Raw genomic sequence first — 23745 nt, forward strand, 5'->3', positions numbered from 1 at the left:
TGAATGTTGTCTTTATGGATTTTCAGAAAGTGTTTGACAAAGTACCACATAAAAGGATGGTTAACAAACTTGAGGTTGATGGAATAGGAGGGCCAGTGTCAGCTTGGATAAAAAAAATTAGCTTAAGGACAGAAAACAGCAAGTCGTGGTGAAAGGTTGCTTTTCAGACTGGAGCATGATGGACAGTGGTGTTTCCCCAAGTGTTAGTGTTATTTTTGACATATAAATGACTTGGATACTGGAATAGAGTAAAATTTCAAAATTTGACCACGTCACCAAATTTAGAGGTGTGGCAAACAGTGAGGATGATTGCAACAGGGCATAGATAGGATAGCAGAATGGGTAGACAAGTGGCAGATGGAATTTAATACAGATAAGTGTGAGGTGATGCATTTTGGCAGAAGGGATAGGGAAAGGCAACATAGGCTTAAGGCACAATTCTAAAGAGTGTGAAGGGACATAGGGACATGGGGGTTCATGTGCATAGATCTTTGATGGTGATATTGAGAGAGTAACCAGCAAAGTATATGGGATGTTGGGCTTCATATTTAGAGCTGTTGAGTACTAAAGCAGGAAAGTTATGCTGAACCTTTATAAAGTTCTGGTTAGGCCACAACTAGAGTACTGTGTCCAGTCTGGTCATCACACCTTTGGAAGGATCTGAGGGTCTTTGAGAGGATATAGAGGTGATTTACCAGAATGGTTCCAGGGAGCAGGGAATTTAGCTACAAGTTAGGTTGGACAAGCTGGGGTTGTTCTTCTTGGAGCAAAGGAGAGCAAGGGAAGATCTGATAGAGGTGTGCAAGATTATGACAGGTTTAGATAAGGTAGATAAAGAAAAGCTGATGATACCAGGACTAGGGGACACAGATTTAAGGTTTTGGACAAGATATGTATGGGTGATTTGAGGAAGAACATTCCATGCAGTGAGTGATAATGACCTGGAACACGAGGGTGGTGGAAATGGAGACTATCAATGATGTTGAAATTAAATCAGACAGGCATTTAAGGGAAATAAACTTGCACTGGTATGGGGATAGAGCAGGGGAATGGGACTGGCTGGATTGCTCTACAAAATCTGGTATCGTTTCGATGGACCAAATGGCCTCCTTCTGTGCAATAATGGCTTCCTGAGTCTCCGACTCCTCTTCCTCTCCCTGCTCCTGTCCAATTTGTTGGTGTACAGGCTGGTCTGTTGTGATGTGGACACCCGCTCAGCGGTGTACTGCAAGGTTCTCTCCTGTGCAGTTCAGTCAAATTGCGTCTGTTGTCTGCTTGATCATGCTCCTTGATGCAGCATGGTTCTCACTGTACTCGGGCTGTGCACCTATGCATTTGTTCCTAGCCAGAGTCATGAGCCATGTCCAGAGGGATAAACCTTTGTCGCCCAACAGCCACCTTTTAACCTGGTTGGAGTGACGGAAGCATAAAGGACTTAGGCAAATAGAAAGAGTCATGACAGTTGCCAAGATAGCAGGCACAAATCTACATGATGCATTATCCATAGTCGTAAATCAGCTGTATCTTGAGGGAGTGGATCCCTTTTGATTGATGAATATTGCAAGATCCTCATGGGTAGCACACAAGGAAATGTGCATGCAGTCATTGGCAATTTGTATCAAGGGGAAGCCTTCAATGTGTACGACTCCTCATGCTCTCTCCTCCTCTTCGCTTTGTCACTGAGGAAGGAAATGTAAGTGTTTCTCTTGTTGTACAGAGCATTGGTGACCTCCCTCAACCTGCGAACTGCAAATTATTGCTAATGTCACCGGATTCAGTTTGAAAGGAGCCCATGACTTAACAGTTGAGCATGGCAGAGACAATGACATCCAATGCCTGTGGTGTACATATCCTGCTTTGAAGTTGCAGTTGTAGCTTATGGGAAAACCATGGTAGCTTCACCATTTAATCCCCTGTGAAAATTTCACTGGGGTCCTACTGATCTCACAGGACTCTGATTAACATTTATCTATGAAGCTCTTGCCCGTGTCTGGTCAGCACCTCATCTGCTACCAAAAATAACAGCATTAAAATTGGATATCTGTGGGAATGGAGTGGGAAATGGAGCCACTCCATTTTAACTGTTCACTCATTCTGTTTCCGTCAAGTGAGGCGGAGTAACATATCCTCCTTGTCAAAATCTATGAACATTTGGAAATTGCTACCCAGATAAATTAATTGACTTCACCCCCAAGGAATTAGTTTTAATCCTTGCAGGTTTAGCAAAAAGTGTTACAATTTACCACTGTTAAGTGCGTGCACAAAACTCATTATTAAGGCCCAAACCCTTTTTGATGTAAAGCTGCACCTACCCACCCTCATGGCAATGGACAAGTAGTAAATCACTGCTCAGCAACTTTATCTCTTAAAATCTTAGGGGGTGAATTTAACTCGGAATTCTCCTTTTCGTTTGCTATAACTTCAGTTGTAGAACTATGGAAGCGATTGGTTTTCAATGTTCCTGAAACTCGTAGGCCAAAAGTTATAGTGGCCAAACAGAACCCCTAAGGTTTATTGCATGTAGGTTAGGGAACACTCACATTTCTTGTGCTTCTTTCCTACACCAGTTAGTCCATTACAAAAACACTTTCTACCTTTTCAAACTCCTCGTTTCTTTTGCTTTGATGAATATCTGCTTTAACAGTGCCGTGGGTGACAAAAAATAGATGTTCTTCTTGAGGCTCCTCTGTAAATCCAACTCGTCTACGCTCTGTGTTAAAGGATACAAGACAGAAAGTCAGAGACACAATGTTGTAACTAACATGACAACAAAGTAATATCCATGTCCCTAATGATTAAAAGTAAATATTTTTAGTCAATTTAGGAAATTTGGAAATAAAATATAGGTAGGAGAAAGGTGTTCAATTTGGTTGTTTCTGAAATTCAGAATTATTTGAAAATGCTGATTTATCTTTTTAAACTGGATTTTCCTGCGATTGGTGGGTTGGTGGAAGGACAGGACTTTTCCATTTACTGCTTTGATTTCACCATAACCCTGGCCCATTTTCCAAAGTTTGGGCTTATTAGATATGCAGAGCATGGGAGGAGGATCCAGCCAGTCATCTCTGCTTGGGATCTAAATTCACAAGAATTTGAAACCGGATGCGATCCATGCAGCACGCAGCCAAGGCAAGACAGAATGGACAGCCTTGAGAAACTGTTGGCGTTTATTGAGGATGTTACTAACAGAATTGATGAAGGGGTGTCGGTGGACGTAGGATATTTGGATTTTCAGAAGGCGTTTGGTAAAGTGCCCCACAGGAGGTTGGTTAGCAAAATTAAAGCACATGGGATAGGAGGTAATATAGATTAAGGATTGGTTAACAGGCAGAAAACAGAGAGTGGGAATAAATGGGTCATTCTCACATTGACAGGCTGTGAATAGTGGGGTACCACAAGGATGAGTACTTGGGCCCCAGCTGTTCACAATACATATCAACGATTTGGACGTGGGGACCAAATGTAATATTTCCAAGTTCACATATGACACAAAACTATGTGGGAATGTGTGTTGTGAGGAAGATGCAAAGCGGCTTCAAGGGGATTTGGACAGGCTAACTGACTGGGCAAGAACAAGGCAGATGGAATATAATGTGGAGAAATGTGAGGTTATCCACCTTGGTAGGAGGAATAGATGTGCAGAGTATCTCTTAAATTGTAAGAGATTAGAAAGTATAGATGTACAAAGGTGTCCCCATCAATAAGTCACTAAAAGCTAACATGCAGGTGCACTTCGGAAGGCTAATGGTATGTTATCCTTTATCGCAAGAGGATTTGAGCACAGGAGTAGCGAAGTCTTGCTTCAATTTTATAGAACCTTGGTTAGACTGCACCTGGAGTACTGTGTGCAGTTTTGGTCCCCTTACCTTCGGAAGGATATTATTGCCATAGAGGGAGTGTAATGAAGGCTCACTAGACTTGTTCTCGGGATGGCGGGACTATTCTTTGAAGAGAGATTGGGGACCCCTCCACCACACGGGGAGGGCACCGTGTAAAATGAGGTGCGTTCCCTGTGGGCTTTGGGAGGGGGGATTGGAGGAGGGGTTCTCCTTTGTGGGCAATCTGTGGCCCAGGGAGGACCCTGCCAGCAAAAAGCTACAACGTTATGGACCCCCACCCCCTCCGGAGTTAATGCGCACCACCCACCACCCCCCGTCACTCCACCTTGCTAGGGCCTTCCAGACTGGCCCCGGTGACCTTGCTTCACTTACCTGAGGTCCTGGGTTGCAGTGCTGCGCCTGTGTCCAAGGCCTCTGCAGTACCAGTAGTGGCCACTGCTCCCAGTGGAGCTGTCGATACTGCTGAGCTGCTGACCCTGTGATCTTGGAGGTGTGATCCCCTTCCTTAAAAGGGCGGAGATCCTGGCACTAGAAACTTTGCCTCCGAAACAATGGAGGATCGCACCGGGGTCAGGGTCGGGGTGGGGGGGGGGAGGCAAGAAAAGGCCTGGCTCCGGGAACCCTGCCTCCTCTACAAAATCTAGCCCTTCAGGTGGAGTACCTAGAATGTCGGGATCTGGAATGCTCTATCTGAAAGGGTAGCGGAAGCTGATTCCATAAGTAATTTTAAAAGAGAACTGGACAGGTACTTGAGGATGAGGAACCTACAGAGTTACGAACAAAAAGTGGGGGTGCGACTAATCATGACTGCTCTTTCACAAAGAGGTTTACTGAGCTGAATGGTCTCATTCTATGCTGTAACTTTCTATGTCAAGGCCTTGGAGAGTGTACAGAGGAGCTTTACTAGAATCATACCAGGGATGAGGGACTTCAGTTAGATAAACTAGAGATTCTGGGATTTTTCTCCTTGGAGTAGAAAAGGTTAAGGAGAGATTTAGTAGAGGTCTTCAAAATTATGAAGGGTTTTAATGGAAGGAATTAGGAGAAATTGTTTTCTTTGGCAGGAGGGTTGGTAATCTGAGAACACAGATTAAAGATAATTGACAAAAGAACCAGAGGGGAGATGAGGAGAAATGTTTTTAAGCAGCAAGTTGTTATGATCTGGAATTCACTGCCGGAAAGGGTGGTAGAAGCACGGTCAAACATAAATTTTAAAAGGGAATTAGATATATACTTGAAAAGAAAAAAAATACAGGGCTTTGGGGAAAGAGCAGCGTGATGGGACTAATTGGATAAATCCTTCAAAGAACCATCACAGGCATGGTGGGCTGAATGGCTTCATTCTGTACTGTAAGATTCTATGATTCTATTGCTTGATATGGCATCTTCAACCAACTACCACAAAGACTGTGTCCTTTATCTCTCACTTGCACAATGCTAATTCCCCCTGTGAACTCGCTATCATCCTAAATAGTTAGCTCCACAAATACATTGCTCACCATGTTTACTTCGGTATCACCGTTGACCAGTCACTAATCTACAAAAAACATCTTCCGAATACTGCTGGGAAAAATAAAACTCAAAATAACCTAATCGCCAAAATCCACAGCTTTACCGAGAGAACAAATTCCTCCACTTTACGATTATCTGCTTGAGCTTTGTCACCACACACTTAACTGCTGGACACATTTATTTTTGTATTTGTTCCTTGGATGTGTGCGTCACTGGCTGGGCCAGCATTTATTGCTCATCCCTAATTGCCCTTGAGAAAATGGTGGTGAGCTGCCTTCTTGAACTGCTGCAGTCCATGTGGGGAAGGTGCACCTACAGTGCTGTAAGGAAGGGAGATCCAGGATTTTGACCCAGCGACAGTGAAGGAACGGCGATACAGTTCCAAGGCAGGATGGTGCATGACTTGGAGGGGAACTTGCAGGTGGTGCCCTTCTAGGTGGTAGAGGTCGCGAGTACTTTAGATGGGTCTGTTTTTGTCCAGTGTGTGCAGGAGGGTTTTCTGACACAGTATGTAGACAGGCCAACCAGGGGCGATGACACATTGGATTTGGTACTGGGTAATGAACCCGGCCAGGTGTTAGATTTAGAAGTTGGTGAGCACTTTGGTGATAGTGATCACAATTCGGTTAGGTTTACCTTAGCGATGGGCAGGGACAGGTATATACCGCAGGGCAAGAATTATAGCTGGGGGAAAGGAAATTATGATGCGATTAGGCAAGATTTAGGATGCGTAGGATGGGGAAGGAAACTGTAGGGGATGGGCACAATCGAAATGTGGAGCTTATTCAAGGAGCAGCTGCTGCGTGTCCTTGATAAGTATGTACCTGTGAGGCAGGGAGGAAGTTGTCGAGCGAGGGAGCCGTGGTTTACTAAAGAAGTTGAAGAGCTTGTCAAGAGGAAGAAGAAGGCTTATGTTAGGATGAGACGTGAAGGCTCAGTTAGGGCGCTTGAGAGTTACAAGCTAGCCAGGAAGGATCTAAAGGGAGAGATAAGAAGAGCAAGGAGAGGACACGAGAAGTCATTGGCGGATAGGATCAAAGAAAACCCTAAGGCTTTCTATAGGTATATCAGGAATAAAAGAATGACTAGAGATAGGTTAGGGCCAATCAAGGATAGTAGTGGGAAGTTGTATGTGGAATCGGAGGAGATAGGGGAAGTGTTAAATGAATATTTTTCGTCAGTATTTACAGTGGAGAAAGAAAATGTTGTCGAGGAGAATACTGAGATACAGACTACTAGGCTAGATGGGATTGAGGTTCACAAGGAGGAGGTGTTAGCAATTTTGGAAAGTGTGAAAATAGATAAGTCCCCTGGGCCAGATGGGATTTATCCTAGGATTCTCTGGGAAGCCAGGGAGGAGATTGCAGAGCCTTTGTCCTTGATTTTTATGGCGTCATTGTCGACAGGAGAAGTGCCGGAAGACTGGAGGACAGCAAATGTTGTCCCCTTGTTCAAGAAGGGGAGTAGAGACAGCCCTGGTAATTGTGAGCCTTACTTCAGTTGTGGGTAAAATGTTGGAAAAGGTTAGAAGAGATAGGATTTATAATCATCTTGAAAAGAATAAGTTCATTAGAGATAGTCAGCACGGTTTTGTGAAGGGTAGGTCGTGCCTCACAAACCTTATCGAGTTTTTTGACAAGGTGACCAAACAGGTGGATGAGGGTAAAGCCGTGGATGTGGTCTATATGGATTTCAGTAAGGCGTTTGAGAAAGTTCCCCACGGTAGGCTATTGCAGAAAATAAAGAAGTATGGGATCGAAGGTGAATTAGTGCTTTAGATCAGAAATTGGCTAGCTGAAAGAAGACAGAGGGTGGTGGTTGATGGTAAATGTTCATCCTGGAGTATAGTTTCTCGTGGTGTACCGCAAGGATCTGTTTTGGGGCCACTGCTGTTTGTCATTTTTATAAATGACCTGGATGAGGGTGTAGAAGGGTGGGTTAGTAAATTTGCGGATGACACGAAGGTCGGTAGAGTTGTGGATAGTGCCGAAGGATGTTGTAGGTTACAGAGGGACATAGATAGGCTGCAGAACTGGGCTGAGAGATGGCAAATGGAGTTTAATGCGGAAAAGTGTGAGGTGATTCACTTCGGAAGGAGTAACAGGATTGCAGAATACTGGGCTAATGGGAAGATTCTTGGTAGTGTAGATGAGCAGAGAGATCTTGGTGTCCAGGTACATAAATCCCTGAAAGTTGCCACCCAGGTTAATAGAGCTGTTAAGAAGGCATATGGTGTGTTAGCTTTTATTAGTAGGGGGATCGAGTTTAGGAGCCACGAGGTCATGCTGCAGCTGTACAGAACTCTGGTGCGGCCGCACCTGGAGTATTGCGTGCAGTTCTGGTCACCGCATTATAGGAAGGATGTGGAAGCTTTGGAAAAGGTGCAGAGGAGATTTACTAGGATGTTGCCTGGTATGGAGGGAAGGTCTTACGAGGAAAGGCTGAGGGACTTGAGGTTGTTTTCGTTAGAGAGAAGGAGGAGAAGAGGTGACTTAATAGAGATATATAAGATAATCAGAGGGTTGGACAGGGTGGATAGTGAGAGCCTTTTTCCTCGGATGGTGATGGCAAACACGAGGGGACATAGCTTTAAGTTGAGGGGTGATAGATATGGGACAGATGTCAGAGGTAGTTTCTTTACTCAGAGAGTAGTAGGGGCGTGGAACGCCCTGCCTGCAACAGTAGTAGACTCGCCAACTTTAAGGGCATTTAAGTGGTCATTGGATAGACATCTGGATGAAAATGGAATAGTGTAGGTCAGATGGTTTCACAGGTCGGCGCAACATCGAGGGCTGAAGGGCCTGTACTGCGCTGTAATGTTCTATGTTTGGAAGGTGATGTCGAAGGACCCTTGGAGCGTTGCTGTAGTGCATCTTGTAGATGATACACACTGCTGCCACTGTGCGTTGGTGATGGAGAGAGTGAATGCTTGTGGATGGGGTGCCAATCAAGCGGGCTCTTTGTCCTGGATGGTGTTGAGCTTCTCGAGTGTTGTTGAAGCTGCACCCATCCAGGCAAGTGGAGAGTATTCCATCACACTCCTGACTTGTGCCTTGTAGATGGTGGACAGGCTTTGGGAAGTCAGGAGGTGAATTACTCACTGCAGGATTCCCAGTATGGCTACTCCAGTTCGATTTCTGGTCAATGGTAACCCCTAGGTTGTTGATAGTGGGGGAATTCAGTGATGGTAATGCCATTGAATGTCAAGGGGAGATGGTTAGATTCTCTCTTGTTGGAGATGGTCATTGCCTGGCACTTGTGTGGCTCGAATGTAACTTTACACTTAATAGCCCGAGCCTGGATGTTGCCCAGATCTTGCTACATATAGACACGGACTGCTTTAGTATCTGAGGAGTCGTGAATGGTGCTGAACATTGTGCAATCATGAGCGAACATCCCCATTTCTGACCTACATGCTACTTGCACATTACGCCCTAGTACTCTCTGTGCAAGAGGTTTAGAGTACAGGAGTAAAGAAGTATTGCTGCAATTGTATAGAGCCTTGCTGAATATTGTGTACAGTTTTGGTCTCCTCATCTAAAGAAGAATATACTTGCCATATGGAAGGTGCAACGGAGATTCACCAGACTAATCCCCAGGATGGCAGGATTATCCTATGAGGAAAGATTGAGAACATTGGGCCTGTATTCTCTGGAGCTTCAAAGAATGAGAGGTGATCTTACTGAAACTTACAAAATTCTTACAGATAGTGGCAGGATGGATGTAGATAGAATGTTTCCACTGACTGGTGAGTCCAGAACCAGTATACATAGCCTCAAAATAAGGGGTAGGTGATTTAAGACTGAGATGAGGAGGAATTTTGTCACTCAGAGGGTGATGAATCTTTGGAATTCTTTTCCCCAGAGGGCTTGAGCACGCTCACGACTGAAATCGATAGATATCTGGATACTAATGACATCAAGGGATTATGGCAATAGCACAGGAAAGTGGTGTTGAGGAGGATGATCAGCCATGATCTAACTGAATGGCAGCGCATGCTCGACAGGCTGAATAGCCTACTCCTACACTTACCGGTCCCCTATAACATAGCTCCTCCCCATCTTTTTCATTCAGATGCACTAACAAACTGATGTTGCCAATTCACTCTGACATTTTCTGTTCACCAACAGTACGGCTTTTTTCAAAACACCCAATACGGTCAACCTCTCCTGATTCCTTTGATTTTCCTCCAAATGAAGGAATGGCACTAAATAAATGGAAATCAAACACAACCTCAGGATGTCCCAAAGTGCTTTATACCCAACTAAGTGCCCACAAAGTGTAGTCACCGTTGTAATCTAGGAAACATGGCAGCTAATTTGCGCACAGCAATAATGATTGTGGCTACCTCAGGTTGGAATACTTTAATGTTACTAATTATCAGTGTCTTTGAAATAGTAAGTTCACTTACCTGGTTCAACATCAGGTTGTATGGTTTCATTAATTAACATCATGTCAGAGATTTCTATAAATATTTCCACCAGTTTGTCCACAGTTTTTTCAACATATCTGCTTTTTGGAGCTAAAATCTCTGCCCATTCTTTGCAGCAAACCTGTAGAACACATAAGCACACACTATGTATAAACTTAATACTGGTGAAACTCTACAGCCCCATGTATAGTCGCCAATACATTTCTGATTCTTTTAAAAAAAAAGTGCTACAAGCCTCGAAATTACTATTTATTCATGAACAAACACCCTGTCAGATGAATGTAAAATATCCCATGGGACTAAATGGGAAAATACTGAGAAGTGTAGAGGAAGTGAGGGACCTTGGAGTGAATGTCCACAGATCCCTGAAGGTAGCAGGATAGGTCGATAAGGTGGTTAAGGAGGCATAAGAAATCCTTCCTTTACTAGTTGAGGTATAGAATATAACAGCAAGGAGGTTATGTTAGAACTGTATAACTCATTGGTTAGGCCACAACCTGAGTACTCTGTGCAGTTCTGGTCACCTCATTACAGAAAGGATCTAATTGCACTAGAGAGGGTACAGAGGAGATCGACTCTATGTCTCTTTAACTTACTGTTCACCTGGTCTCTGCCAGGTAGGTAGTTAAAATCAGCACTTAAGGCTCTCTGCTCATCCACACTGAAGTTTTTTTTTAGTGATTCCATTTTCAAAATCTACTTTTGTGCCATCAGCAAATGTCAATGCATGTTCCCTATGCCAATTTCCTTTGTTCCAGGGAGAACTGCCCCAGCTTTTCCAGCTTAACTTTGTAACTCACATTCCCCCATCCCTGGAATCATTCTGGTAAATTTCTTCAGCATCCTCTCAAGGACTCTCATATCATTTATACAGTGTGGGGGAGATGGTGTCATAGTGGTAATTTCACTGGACTAGTAATCCAGAGGCCTGGGGTAATGCCGTGTGGACACAGGTTCAAATCCCACCATGGCAGCTGTTGGAATTTAAATTCAATTAATTAAAAATCTGGAATTAAAAGCTAATTTCAGTAATGGTGCCATGAAACTATCATCGATTGTCATAAAAATCCATCTGTTTCACTAATGTCCTTTAGGCAAGAAAATGTGCTGTCTTTACCTGGTCTGGCCTACATGTAACTCCAGACCCAATGAAATGTGGTTGACACTTAACTTCCCTGTGGAATGGCCTAACAAGCAACTCAGGTGTCAAAAGCAAGTGGGAAGGAAAGATTCAATAAGGAGTGAAGGAGGGCATGCCAGGAGCAGCACCGGGCATACCTAAAAATGAGGTGTCAGCCTGGTGAAGCTACAACACAGGACACTTGCATGCCAAACAGCAGAAGCAGCATGCAATTGACAGGGCTAAATGATTTCACAACCAACGGATCAGATCTAAGCTGTGCAGACCTGTCACATCCAGTCACGAATAGTGCTCGGCAATTAAACAACTGACATGAGGAGGCTCCACAAACAGCCCCATTCTCAATGGTGGGGGAGGCCAGCACATCAGTGCAAATACAAGGCCGAAGCATTTGCATCCATCTTCAGCCAGAAGTGCCGAGTGGATGATCCATCACAGCCTCCCTCTGAGGTCCTCAGCAACACAAATGCGAGTCTTCAGCCAATCCAATTCACTCCACGTGATATCGAGAAACGGCTGAAGGCACTGGATACTGCAAAGGATACAGGCCCTGAAAACATTCCGGCAATTGTACTGAAGGCTTGTGCTCTAGAATAGCCCTGCCATAGCCAAGATGTTCCAGTACAGCTACAACACTGACATCTACCCGGCAATGTGGAAAACTGCCGAGGTACGTCCTGTGCACAAAATGCAGGATAAATGCGACCCGGCCATTTACCGCCCTATCAGTCTACTCCCGATTATCAGCAATGACACCATCAGCGGAAGGGGTTGTCAACAGTGCTATCAAGCGGCACTTGCTCAGCAATAACCTGCTCACCAACACTCGGTATGGGTTCCACCCGGTCAACTCAGCTCCTGACCTCATCACAGCCTTGGGTCAAACATGGACAAAAGAGCTGAACTCAAGAGGTGAGGGGAGAGTGACCGCCCTTGACATCAAGGCAGCATTTGACTGAGTATGGCCTCAAGGAGCCCGAGCAAAACAGGGGTCAGTGGGAAACAGGGGGAAAATGTTCTGCTGGTTGGAGTCATACTTAGCACAAAGGAAGATGGTTGTGGTTGTTGGAGTTCATCCATCTCAGTCCCAAGGCATTAGGAGATAGATCAATAGAGAAGCAGTGGCAGACATTTAAGGGGATATTTCAGAATACTCAGAATAAGTCTATTCCTACGATAAAGGAAAGTTCTAACGGGAGGTCCCTCCATCCGTGGTGAACTAAAGAAGCTAAGGAAAGCATCAAACTTAAGGAAAAAGCATATAATTGTGCAAAGATGAGTGGCAGGTCAGATGACTGGTCAGAATATAAAGAATAGCAGAGAATGATGAAAAGGTCAATCAGGAAAATGAAACCACAGTATGAGAGGAAACTGGCTAGAAATGTAAATACAAATAGCAAGAGTTTCTACAGGTATTTAAAAAGGAAAAGAGTGGGTAAAGTGAGTGTTGGTCCTCTAGAGAGTGAGAATGGGGAATTAAGCAAAGATAATAAGGAAATGGCGGATGAACTGAACAAATATTTTGCTTCTGTCTTCACTATAGGGGATACAAAAAACATTCCAGTAATAGCTGTAAATCAGGAGGTGGAAGGAACAGAGGAACTTGGCGAAATTACAATCACCAGGGAAGGAGTACCAAGCAAACTGATGGAGCTGCGGGCTGACAAGTCCCTGGGTCCTGATGGGCTTCATCCTGGGTCTTAAAAGAGGTGGTTAATGAGGTAGTCGATGTATTGGTGTTAATTTTTCAAAATTTGTTAGATTCTGGCAAGGTTTCATTGAAGTGATTTATGACTTTAACCCCTTATATGGGCTAAAGCAAATCAGGAGTACATCCCTGTGAATCTCCCTTAATTAAGTTCAAACCAGACAAATTCTTATAGACATTTATTTGGGTCCAAAGAATTGAACTAGTTTTCCCTCAAAGAATGAAAACTAACAGCGAATATTACCATTTATCAGATAGCCTATTTTTAATAATTATGGCTAAGTCTTAAATATCCCAGATATTATAAGGGTCTTGGAAACTCTCTTCAATACGTACCTCTCCACTTAAAGAGACACAGAGATGGGGTTCATGTAGTTGGATACAGAATGCTACATGAGACAATTTATTAACGTTTAAATATTTATGAAAGAATTTAACAGGCAATACACTTTTAAGTGGATAAGTATATCATAATATCAAATATTACTAAGAGATGTACTACTTTTTATTATTCATTCATGGGATGTGGGTGTCGCTGGCTAGGCCAGCATTTATTGGCCATTCCTAACTGCCCTCGAGAAGGTGGTGGTGAGCTGCCTTCATGAACCGCTGAGTCCATGTGAGTTAGGTACACCCACAGTACTGTCTGGAAGGGAGTTCCAGGATTTTGACCCAGCAACAATGAAGGAATGGTGATATAGTTCCAAGTCAGGATGGTGTGTGACTTGGAGGGGAACTTGCAGGTGGTGGTGTTCCCATGCATTTGCTGCACTCGTCGTTCTAGTTGGTAGAGGTCGCGGGTTTGGAAGGTGCTGTCTAAGAAGCCTTGGTGTGTTGTTGCAGTGCGTCTTGTAGATGGTACACACTGCTGCCACTGTGCGTCAGTGGTGGGGGGAGTGAATGTTTGTGGATGGGATGCCAATCAAATGGGTTGCTTTGTCCTGCATGGTGTCGAGCTCCTTGAGTGTTGTTGGAGCTGCACCGCTCCAGACAAGTGGACAGTATTCCATCACACTTCTGACTTGTGCCTTGTAGATGGTGGACAGGCTTTGGGGAGTGTGGAGGTGAGTTACTCACTGCAGGATTCCTAGCGTCTGACCTGCTTCTGTAGCCACGGTATTTGTATGGTGTAGCCAGATGGCTAACAATTAAGCATCTGCAGAGCATAAAGGGAAACATATAGCCAGTTGTATGAGGGAATTGTGTGAAAAGGAATTGGAGAATGTTAGGTTAAAAGTGGAACTCGAGGGGACCAAACTACAGTTACAATTCTCAAGGCGAGAGACAGATGATTTGAAAAAAAAAGCTGTGTGAGGAGGAGTGTAAAGCACAAATGTACGTTATTCATATGAGTCAGTTTCAAACTTAATATGAACAGGTACACCAGGAGAGAGAGGGAGCAGTCCAGGAGAAAGAGGCAGCTAATAAGGCAGTGTCCGACTTAAATGAAAACTATTACAATTTGCAGACGGTCCTTAAAGCGCTGCACCAGTTCCACTTACAAGGGCAGCGTAAAGGAGCCGACCGTAGTAAGTGTCAGCGAGAAATAGATCGATTAAAAGGTCAACTTGCCGCCAACCAAGGTATGATATGTGCTTTTCGGGAAACACAAGGGAATGATGATGACAATGTGGATTGGGGCAGTCCAGATGAAGCAGCCTATAGGTATGGAGAACGAGAAGGGGAAGGAGAGTGTGATTGGGGCTGGGTTGATCCGCCGCCACAACACAACAACGAGCTGGTGGTCCCTTCTGCACCGCCTGAGATGGTACCAATGAACCCGATAACAACAACCTGAGGTGCGCCTGCTGAAAACGAAAGTACTTCTTATAGTACTCCTCTTACAGTGGCAGAATTGTCGGAAATAGCCAAGAAGGTAATGCCCCTGCAGCTGGGACAGGACCCCTGGGCGTTCTTTAGTCATTGTCATAGATTTGGGACCCTACATGGCTTAGATGCAGGGGAAGAGCAAAAGTTAGTACTTATGTGTTTGGGGAAAACAATCCTCATTGCACTGCCTGAGGATAAAGCTAATGTGGAAGGGACCTTTGAGGAAACCAGAAGCATCATTCTGTCAGCTATGGGATACGAAAAAGGGGACCCCGTTGATTTACTGAGTAAGTACAGGCAACGCAAAAGGGAACACCCAACAGTGTTCGGCAATAGGTTGTGGGTCCATTTTAACAATGTCTTTGGGCCAGGCATTAGCCGGGCAGAACTGGAAGCCCCTAAAAGAACCCGGTGGGTCAGAACGTGTCATGGAAAGCAGTAGGAAAGCATGCGAGCTTTTTGACCCAGTGGACAGTGGCCATACTGAACAGTGACCCTCGCCTGGAAAAGGGAGATGCAGGAGAATGCAAGGCAGCGGTCTAAAGAAGGGCGAATTAACCCGGTTAAAAATCAGAGTCAGGGCCCTGTATGGAAAAATGAAGGTCGAAGATGGGGACAAAGAAACAACAACTCCCGGCAGCCTCCACCCCCGTATGCCGCCCCAGTAGGCGGAGGCCGGAATCAAAATCAAAATATCCATCAGGGCCAATGTTATAACTGCGGTCAATTGGGCCATTACAACAGAGAGTATCAGGAACCAGCCCCCCGACCTCCCCAAGATCAGGGACCCGGTCAAAATCATTTTCCCCTACCACCTCCATCACTGGACGGACCTTGGGAACAGGGAAAGGCATTCGCCCATATGGCCCCAGTTGCGGAGACAGACTGTCCCAACCTTCTGTACCCTCAGTGCCCGGCCCAAAATCCGAGCGGATAATGGTATCTGGCCTCTCCAGTATGGGTGTGTAGCGCCAAATGGGATGGTGTGGAGCGCCAAATGGGATGGTGTGGGACAACCTCTGGTGGAAGGTGAGGTAGAAGGCTGCCCCACTGAATGTTTATGGAATACTGGAAGTGTGCGCACCACCCTTAACACATCCAAAGGAATAAATCCGTTATGGCATATGCATGAATGTCAGGTGTTGACAGCGCACGATCCCAAGGGATCATTTGTGCCAAAACAAAAAGTGGGGCGGGGTGGGGGGGGAACCTGGCAATCAGACCCAAAAATTTTTGTTCATCGGTCCTCCATAGTGGAGGACAAAATTAGGGAAACAGGATGTGGCATCTATGCAGAAGACTACCAAGGTACACCACCAACAGAGATAGCTTTAAAACTGCCAGCTAAAATGAGCGCTCAGACTGCCGAGTTAGCAGCGATAGCGTATGTAGTCAGCCACCCCGACAAATTTGCCCTACCAGTAGATTTATATTTGGACAGCATGCTATGTATGCAACAGTTTAACTGATATCCTGTCCTTGTGGGAAGCAAGAGGTTTTGTATCAGCAGACGGCAAACCTTTACCGTCTGCTCCCCTCTTAAAACACATGATCCAGACAGCCCAAGGACAAAAATATGGTATAATCAAAGTGAAAGCGCACCATAAATCTTCTCCAGCTGGGAACATACGAGCAGATGAATTGGCAAAGCAAGGTGCCCGAGACGGAGACCCATGGCAACTCCCAATCGGTGAGCAAGTAAAAGCAGTCACTGTCAATCAGACTTTCGATGGCAAGGTGAAGCCTGTCGAATATGATATAGGACAGAAAGTCATGCTCCAAGTCCACCAGCCAGGCACATGTCACCTAAGTATTTCAGTCCCCACTCCATAGTGGACAAAGCTAGTCCCTCAGTATACAAAGTCCTGCTGGACTCTGGGAAGACCGGATGGTATCATGTGAACTAATTAAAATTGTTCCGCAAACTGAATAACCACCAGCATCATGTGTTGCTGGACGCATGCGAGGCATCATCTCCGGCCCCTATCCCTTTGCCATTGCCACTAGTGTTGCAAGTGGGGCAGGCCATAGGGAACGTTCAAGGGACCCAACAACAACAACCACCCCTGAATCAGGACCAAAGGCAAAGAAGGCCTAGGCAGATGCCGATCGCTCTGACCTGGACTTGCTTACAGGGGAACAGGTGTTTAAATCGTCTGGATGATGATATTGATCTCAGCCAGGCTAATTGTAAATAAGAGCAGAAATTACCTTGTGTTTTACAGTTAATGTAATTTGAAATGAAGCTGTTAATCGTGTTTGTGATGTGTGGACTGCTAAATACCACATCCATTGAACCAAGGTCTGGCCCGGCCCACACTTTCAGAGAACAGCTATATGCAGAGGTCGTGATATCCAGAGAACACAAAGTGGCTTCAACCCGTGATGCATCGGAAAGTAAGGGTCATCCATATCATAGAACATAGAACATAGAACATACAGCACAGAACAGGCCCTTCGGCCCACAATGTTGTGCCGATCCTTTGTCCTCTGTCAAGGACAATTTAATCTATACCCCATCATTCTCCTTTATCCATATACCTATCCAAAAGCCTTTTGAAAGTCCCTAAAGTTTCTGACTCAACAACTTCAACAACTTCCCCGGGCAAGGCATTCCATGCCTCGACCACTCTCTGGGTAAAGAACCTTCCCCTGACATCCCCCTTATATCTCCCACCCTTCACCTTAAATTTATGACCCCTTGTAACGCTTTGCTCCACCCGGGGAAAAAGTTTCTGACTGTCTACCCTATCTATTCCCCTGATCATCTTATAAACCTCTATCATGTCACCCCTCATCCTTCTCCTTTCTAATGATGGACCACTCCCAGGGCTACAACTGGATGACGAGGCATCTGGCTTGGTATTTACATGGTGTTTTGGCATAAAATGTGAACTGACTATTAGTGTTTCATTGAATAAACAAATGTGTATTAACTGTCCCTCTGTGAATCTTTACTTCTAAAAGGTATAATATATCAACTATATCTAAATTCTACCTAATTAAGTCAATGATACCTATATTCCATCACACCATCAGACTGGAAAGTAGCAAATATATAATTCAAGGAGCAGGGGGAGGGGAGGGTGGAGGGAGGCAGAAGAGGCAGAAAATAGGCCAGTTAGCTTGATCTCTGTCGTGGGGAAGGTGTTAGAATCGATCATTATGGAGGCTATAGCTGGGCACTTAGAAAAACTCAAGGTAATCAGAAATAGTCAGCATGGGTTTGTGAAAGGAAAATCATGCTTAATCAATTTATTGGAGTTCTTTGAAGGAGGAACATGTGCTGTGGATAAAGGGGAGCCCGTTGACCTACTGTACTTGGATTTTCAGAAGGCATTTGACGAGGTGCCACATAAAAGGTTATTGCACAAAGTAGGAGCTCATGGTGTCGGGGGTAACACATCTGCATGGACAGAAGATTTTCTGGCTGGCAGAAAACAGAGAGTATGCATAAGTGGGTCCTTTTCTCATTTGCAGGATGTGACCTGTGGTGTCCCACAGGGGTCTGTGCTGGGGCCTCAACTTTTTACAATTTATATCTTAAATGGGGGGAGTGATGGCATGGTAGCTAAATTTGCAGATGACACAAAAATAGGTAGGAAAGTATGTAGTGAAGAATACATAAGGAAGTTGCAGACCCATATGGATAGGTTGGGTGAGTGGGCAGAAATCTGGTAGATGGAGTATAGTGTGGGAAAATGTGAAGTTGTTCACTTTGGCAGAAAGAATAAAAAAGCAGAGTATTACTTAGAATAACTGCAGAATTCCACAGTGTTCACAAAAGGTTAGTATGCATGTACAGCACTAATAAAGAAGGCTAATGGACTGCTATCCTTTATTATGAGTGGAATTGAAAATAAAAGTAAGGCTGCTATGCTTCCGTTATACAGGGCATTGGTGAGACCACATCTCGAAGACTGTGTGCAGTTTTGGTCTCCTTATTTAAGGAAGGATGTAAATGCATTGGAGGCATTTTAGAGGAGGTTTACTAAATTGATGCCTGGTATGAGCGGGTTCTCTTATGAGAAAAGGTTGGACAGACTGGCTTGTTTTCACTGGAGCTTAGAAGAGTGAGGGGAAACTTTATTGAAGTATATAAGATCCTGAACGGTCTTGACAAGTTGGATGTGGAAAGGATGTTCCTCTTGTGGGTGAGTCCAGAACTAGGTGGCACTGTTTTAAAATTAGGGGTCAAACTTTTAGGACAGAGATGAGGAAAAAAATTTCTCAGAGGATTGTGCGACTTTAGAATTCTCTGCTTCAGAAGGTGGTGGAGGTGGTGGTCATTGAATATTTTTAAGGCAGAGGTAGAAAGATTCTTGTTAAGCAAGGGAATCAAAGGTTATCGGGGGAAGATGGGAGTGTGGCATTCGAGGCACAAACAGGCCAGCCATGATCTTATTGAATGGTGGAGCAGGCTTGAGGGGCCGAATGGCCTGTTTCTGCTCCTAATTCATATGTCCAAATGACTGCTGAGATAGTCCACTTTCAATCCTTCTCCAATCCGAGTAACATCCATTAAGTAACTAAGAGTAATATCTCTTTGTTTCCTGTCCAGCAATGAACTTTGTGTCATATTTCAACTTTTACTTTACCTGAATTTTTGTACTTTGACTGAATAGCTTCAAAAAGATCATGCAACACAGCTATTGTACTCCCTTAATCTAATACTTCACAAATTATTAAATATATAAAATCTACTAAATTTGACAAACACAATTTTCCTTCAATAAAAATATATGTTTTGCCTGTTGTTTATTGACCAAAACATTTGTCAGTGGTCATTCAAATTTGGAGATGTGGAATATAAAAACCTGCAAAATAATGTTACCTCATTGAATATAAGCATCTCTTCCAAAGTCAAAGAATGATCTTCTGGAAGTTTGATTATAATCTTGTTGGCTATTTCTTGCAAAACTTCATCTATGTGCATCTCTCGCAAGTCAGTTATCTAGAAACAACAATGAATATTAAATTTTTATTATTTTATCAAAGATTTAATACATTTTTGCTATGACTACATTTTCCTGTAAGTATTAGGTAGCAAAATCTGTTAAAGTATTCTTGCTGCAGCATTTGTAAGTTACATAAAAATTAAATTAATTGATATAGGGAACACAAAATTTGAAATTTACTGATGGGGGTTTGGTAAACACAGATTCAGACTGAGAGAGAACATAAACAAGTTAGCAGATGATAAAAATCAGATGGCAGATGTACTTTATTATGGAGAACTGTAGGTAAAACATTCGAGAGTAAAAACAAGGAATTAGAGTATACTTCACCAGTTAAAAATGTTTGTCTCTATCTACCCTATCATTTTCTTCCAAAATCTTAAAAACCTCAATGAATTTGTCCTTCACCTTCTATATTCCAGAGAATACAAGCCTTGTAATCTCTCCACAAAGTGTAACCCTTAAAGCCCTGGTAACATTCTGGTGAATCTGCATAGTACACCTCGCAAGGCAATATATCCATTCTGGGGTCGAGAGCACTGATTGACATAATACTCCAGATGTGGTGTAGGAACATAGGAACAGGAGGAGGCCATTCAGCACATCGAGCCTGCCCCGCCATTCAATGCAATCATGGCTGATCTTCCACTGCAATGCCTTTTTCCCACACTCTCCTCATATCCCATTATATCACCTGTATTTAGAAATCTGTCAATTTCTGCTTTAAACATACTCAATGACTGAGCTTCCACAGCCCTCTCGGGTAGAGAATTCCAGGATTCACAACACTCTGAGTAAAGAAATTTCTCCTCATCTCTGTGCTAAGTGGCTTCCTCCTTATGTTGAACTTGTGTCCCCTGGTTCTACACTCCCCAACATCTTTCCTGCATCTACCCTGTCTATCCCTTTAAGTATTTTGTAGGTTTCAATGAGATCATCTTTCATTCTTCGAAACTCTAGAGAATATAGGCCCAGTTTCCCCAATCTCTCGTCATAGGACAGTCCCACCATCCAGGGAACAAGCCTGATGAACGTTCATGGCACTCCCTCGATGGCAATAATATCCTTCCTAAGGTAAGGGGACCAAAACTGCACACAGTACTCCAGGTGCGGTCTAACTAAGGTTCTATACAATTGAAGGAAGACTCCTGTACTCCAGAAGTGCCGATGATCCATCTCGGCCTCCTTTTGAAGTCCCCAGCATCACAGAAGCCAGACTTCAGCCAATTCGATTCACTCCGCGTGACATCAAGAAACGACTGAAGGCACTGGATACTGCAAAGATTATGGGCCCTGACAATATTCTGGCAATAGTACTGAAGACCTGTGCTCAAGAACCTGCCGTTCCCCTAGCCAAGTTGTCCAGTACAGCTACAACACTGGCCACTGGCATCGACCCGGCAATGTGGAAAATTGCCCAGGTATGTCCTGTACACAAAAAGCAGGACAGTCCAACCAGGCCAATTACCGACCCATCATTCTACTCTCAATCATCGGTAAAGCGATGGTAGGTGTACTCAACAGGGCCATCAAGCAGCACTTGCTTAGAAAGAATCTGCTCAGTGACGCTCAGTTTGGGTTCCACCAGGGCCACTCAGCTCCTGACCTCATTACAGCCTTGGGTCAAATATAGACAAAAGAGCTGAACTCAAGAGGTGAGGTGAGAGTGACTGCCCTTGACATCAAGACAACATTTAACCGAGTTTGGCATCAAGGGGCCCGAGCAAAACTGAAGTCAATGGGAATCAGGGGGAAAACTCTCCGCTGGTTGGACTCACAAAGAAAGATGGTTGTGGTTGTTGGAGGTCTATCATCTGAGCTCCAGGACATCACTGCAGGAGTTCCTCAGGGTAGTGTCCTAGGCCCAACCATCTTCAGCTGCTTCATCAATGACCTTCCTTCAATCATATGGTCAGAAGTGGGGATGTTCGCTGATGATTGCACAATGTTCAGCACCATTCGTGACTCCTCAGATACTGAAGCAGTCCGTGTAGAAATGCAGCAAGACCTGGACAATATCCAGGCTTGGACTGATAAGTGGCATGTAACACTCGCACCACACAAGTGCCAGGCAATGACCATCTCCAACAAGACAGAATCTAACCATCTTCCCTTGACATTCAATGACATTGACAATCCAGTGGTGCGAGACCCCTTTGGAATGAGCGACCATAATATACAGAATTCTTCATCAAGATGGAGAGCGGCGTAGTTGATTCTGAGACGAGGGTCCTGCATCTTAGTAAAGGAAGCTACGAAGGTAAGAGGCGTGTGTTGGCTAAGACAGGTTGGAAAACGATACTGAAAGGGATGACGGTGGATAGGCAATGGCAAACATTTAAAGAGCGCATGGATGAACTGCAACAATTGTTTATCCCTGTCTGGTGCAAAAGTAAAAGGGGAAAGGTAGCCAAACCATGGCTTACAAGGGAAATTAGAGATAACATTAGATCCAAGGAAGAGGCACATAAATTTGTCAGAATAAACAACAGACCTGAGGATTGGGAGCAGTTTAGAATTCAGCAAAGGAGGACCAAGGGAATGATTAAGAAGTGGAAATTAGCGTACGAGAGCAAGCTTGCAGGGAACATAAAAACTGACTGTAAAAGTTTCGATAGGAATGTGAAAAGAAAAAGATTGAAGACAAATGTCGGTCCCTTACAGTCAGAAATGGGAATTTATTATGGGGAACAAAGAAATGGCTGACCAACTAAATGCATACTTTGGTTCTGTCTTCACAAAAGAGGACACAAATATCATACCAGAAATGTTGGGGAACACAGGGCTTAGTGAGAGAGAGGAACTGAAGGAAATCAGTATTAGTAGAGAAATGGTGTTGGGGAAATTGATGGGACTGAAGGCCGATTAAGTCCCCAGAGCCTGATGGTATGCATCCCAATGTACTTAAGGAAGTGGCACTAGAAATAGGAGTCATCTTCCAAGGTTCAATCGACTCTGGAACAGTTCCTACAGATTGGAGGGGAGCTAATGTAACCCCACTATTTAAAAAAGGGAGGTCGAGAGAAAGCAGGGAATTATAGACCAGTCAGCTTGACGTCAGTAGTGGGGAAAATTCTAGAGTCCATTATCGAAGATTTTATAGCAGAGTACTTCGAGCACAGTGGTAGAATCGGACAGAGTCAGCATGGATTTACGAAAGGGAAATCATGCATAACAAATCTACTAGAATTCTTCGAGGATGTAACTAGTAGAGTTGATGAGGGGAAGCCAGTGGATGTGGTTTATTTGGACTTTCAGAAGGCTTTCGACAAAGTCCCACAAAACAGATTAGTGTGTAAAATTAAAATACATGGGATTGCGGGGGGGCGGGGGGTAGTAGTGTATTGCGATGGATAGAAAATTGGTCGGCAGACAGGAAATAAAGAGGAGGAATAAATGGGTCTTTTTCCGAATGGTAGGCAGTGACTAGTGGGGTACTGCAGGGATCGGTGCTAGGACCCCAGCTATTCACAATATATATTAATGATTTAGATGAGGGAACTAAATGTAATATTTCCAAATTTGCAGATGACACAAAACTGGGTGGGAGGGTGAGTTGTGAGGAGGATGCAGAGAGGCTTCAGGGTGATTTGGACAAGTTGAGTGAGTGGGCTAATGCATGGCAGATGCAGTATAATGTGGATAAACATGAGGTTATCCACTTTGGTAGCAAAAATAGGAAGGCTGACTATTAGCTGAACGGCTATAAACTGAAAGAGGGGAATATGCAGCAAGACCTGGTTGTTTTTGTACACCAGTCCTGAAGGTAAGCATGTAGGTGCAGCAGACAGTAAAAGAGGCAAATGGTATGTTGGCCTTCATAGCGAGAGGATTCGAGTACAGGAGCAGGGATGTCTTGCTGCAATTATACTGGGCCTTGGTGAGGCCACACCTGGAATATTGTGAGCAGTTTTAGTCTCCTTATCTGAGGAAGGATGTTTTTGCTATAGAAGGAGTGCAGTGAAGGTTTACTGGACTAATTCCTGGGATGACGGGTCTGACGTATGAGGAGAGATTGAGTCGGTTGGGATTATTTCTGGAGTTCAGAAGACTGAGGGGTGATCTCATAGAAACCTAAAAGATTCGAACAGGACTTGACAGGGTAGATGCAGGAAGGATGTTCCTGAAGGTGGGGGAAGTCTAGAATCAGGGGTCACAGTCTAAGGATACGTGGTAAACCTTTCAGGACTGAGATGAGGAGAAAGATCTTCACCCAGAGAGTGGTGAGCCTGTGGATTTCGCTACCACAGAAAGCAGTTGAGGCCAAAACATTGTATGTTTTCAAGAAGGAGTTAGATATCGCTCTTGGATCGAAAGGGATCAAA

At 44.2% G+C, this 23745-nt stretch overlaps 1 protein-coding gene across 1 annotated transcript in view; it reads right to left on the reverse strand.

Annotated features, from left to right (window-relative positions):
* LOC137367179 (dynein axonemal heavy chain 8-like) overlaps positions 1–23745 on the reverse strand; it is a 2062041-nt gene that overhangs the window by 1476407 nt on the left and 561889 nt on the right. Inside the window, exons 21-28 of the mRNA XM_068028615.1 lie at positions 19297–19416; positions 9763–9904; positions 9476–9558; positions 4212–4343; positions 2975–3076; positions 2595–2710; positions 1310–1434; positions 1074–1192 (exon numbers count right to left, since the gene is read on the reverse strand). Coding sequence (XP_067884716.1) covers positions 1074–1192; positions 1310–1434; positions 2595–2710; positions 2975–3076; positions 4212–4343; positions 9476–9558; positions 9763–9904; positions 19297–19416 — 939 coding nt within the window. The remainder of the gene's footprint in view (positions 1–1073; positions 1193–1309; positions 1435–2594; positions 2711–2974; positions 3077–4211; positions 4344–9475; positions 9559–9762; positions 9905–19296; positions 19417–23745) is intronic.

Source organism: Heterodontus francisci, chromosome 3 (assembly GCF_036365525.1).
Source record: "Heterodontus francisci isolate sHetFra1 chromosome 3, sHetFra1.hap1, whole genome shotgun sequence".
NCBI lineage: Eukaryota > Metazoa > Chordata > Chondrichthyes > Heterodontiformes > Heterodontidae > Heterodontus > Heterodontus francisci.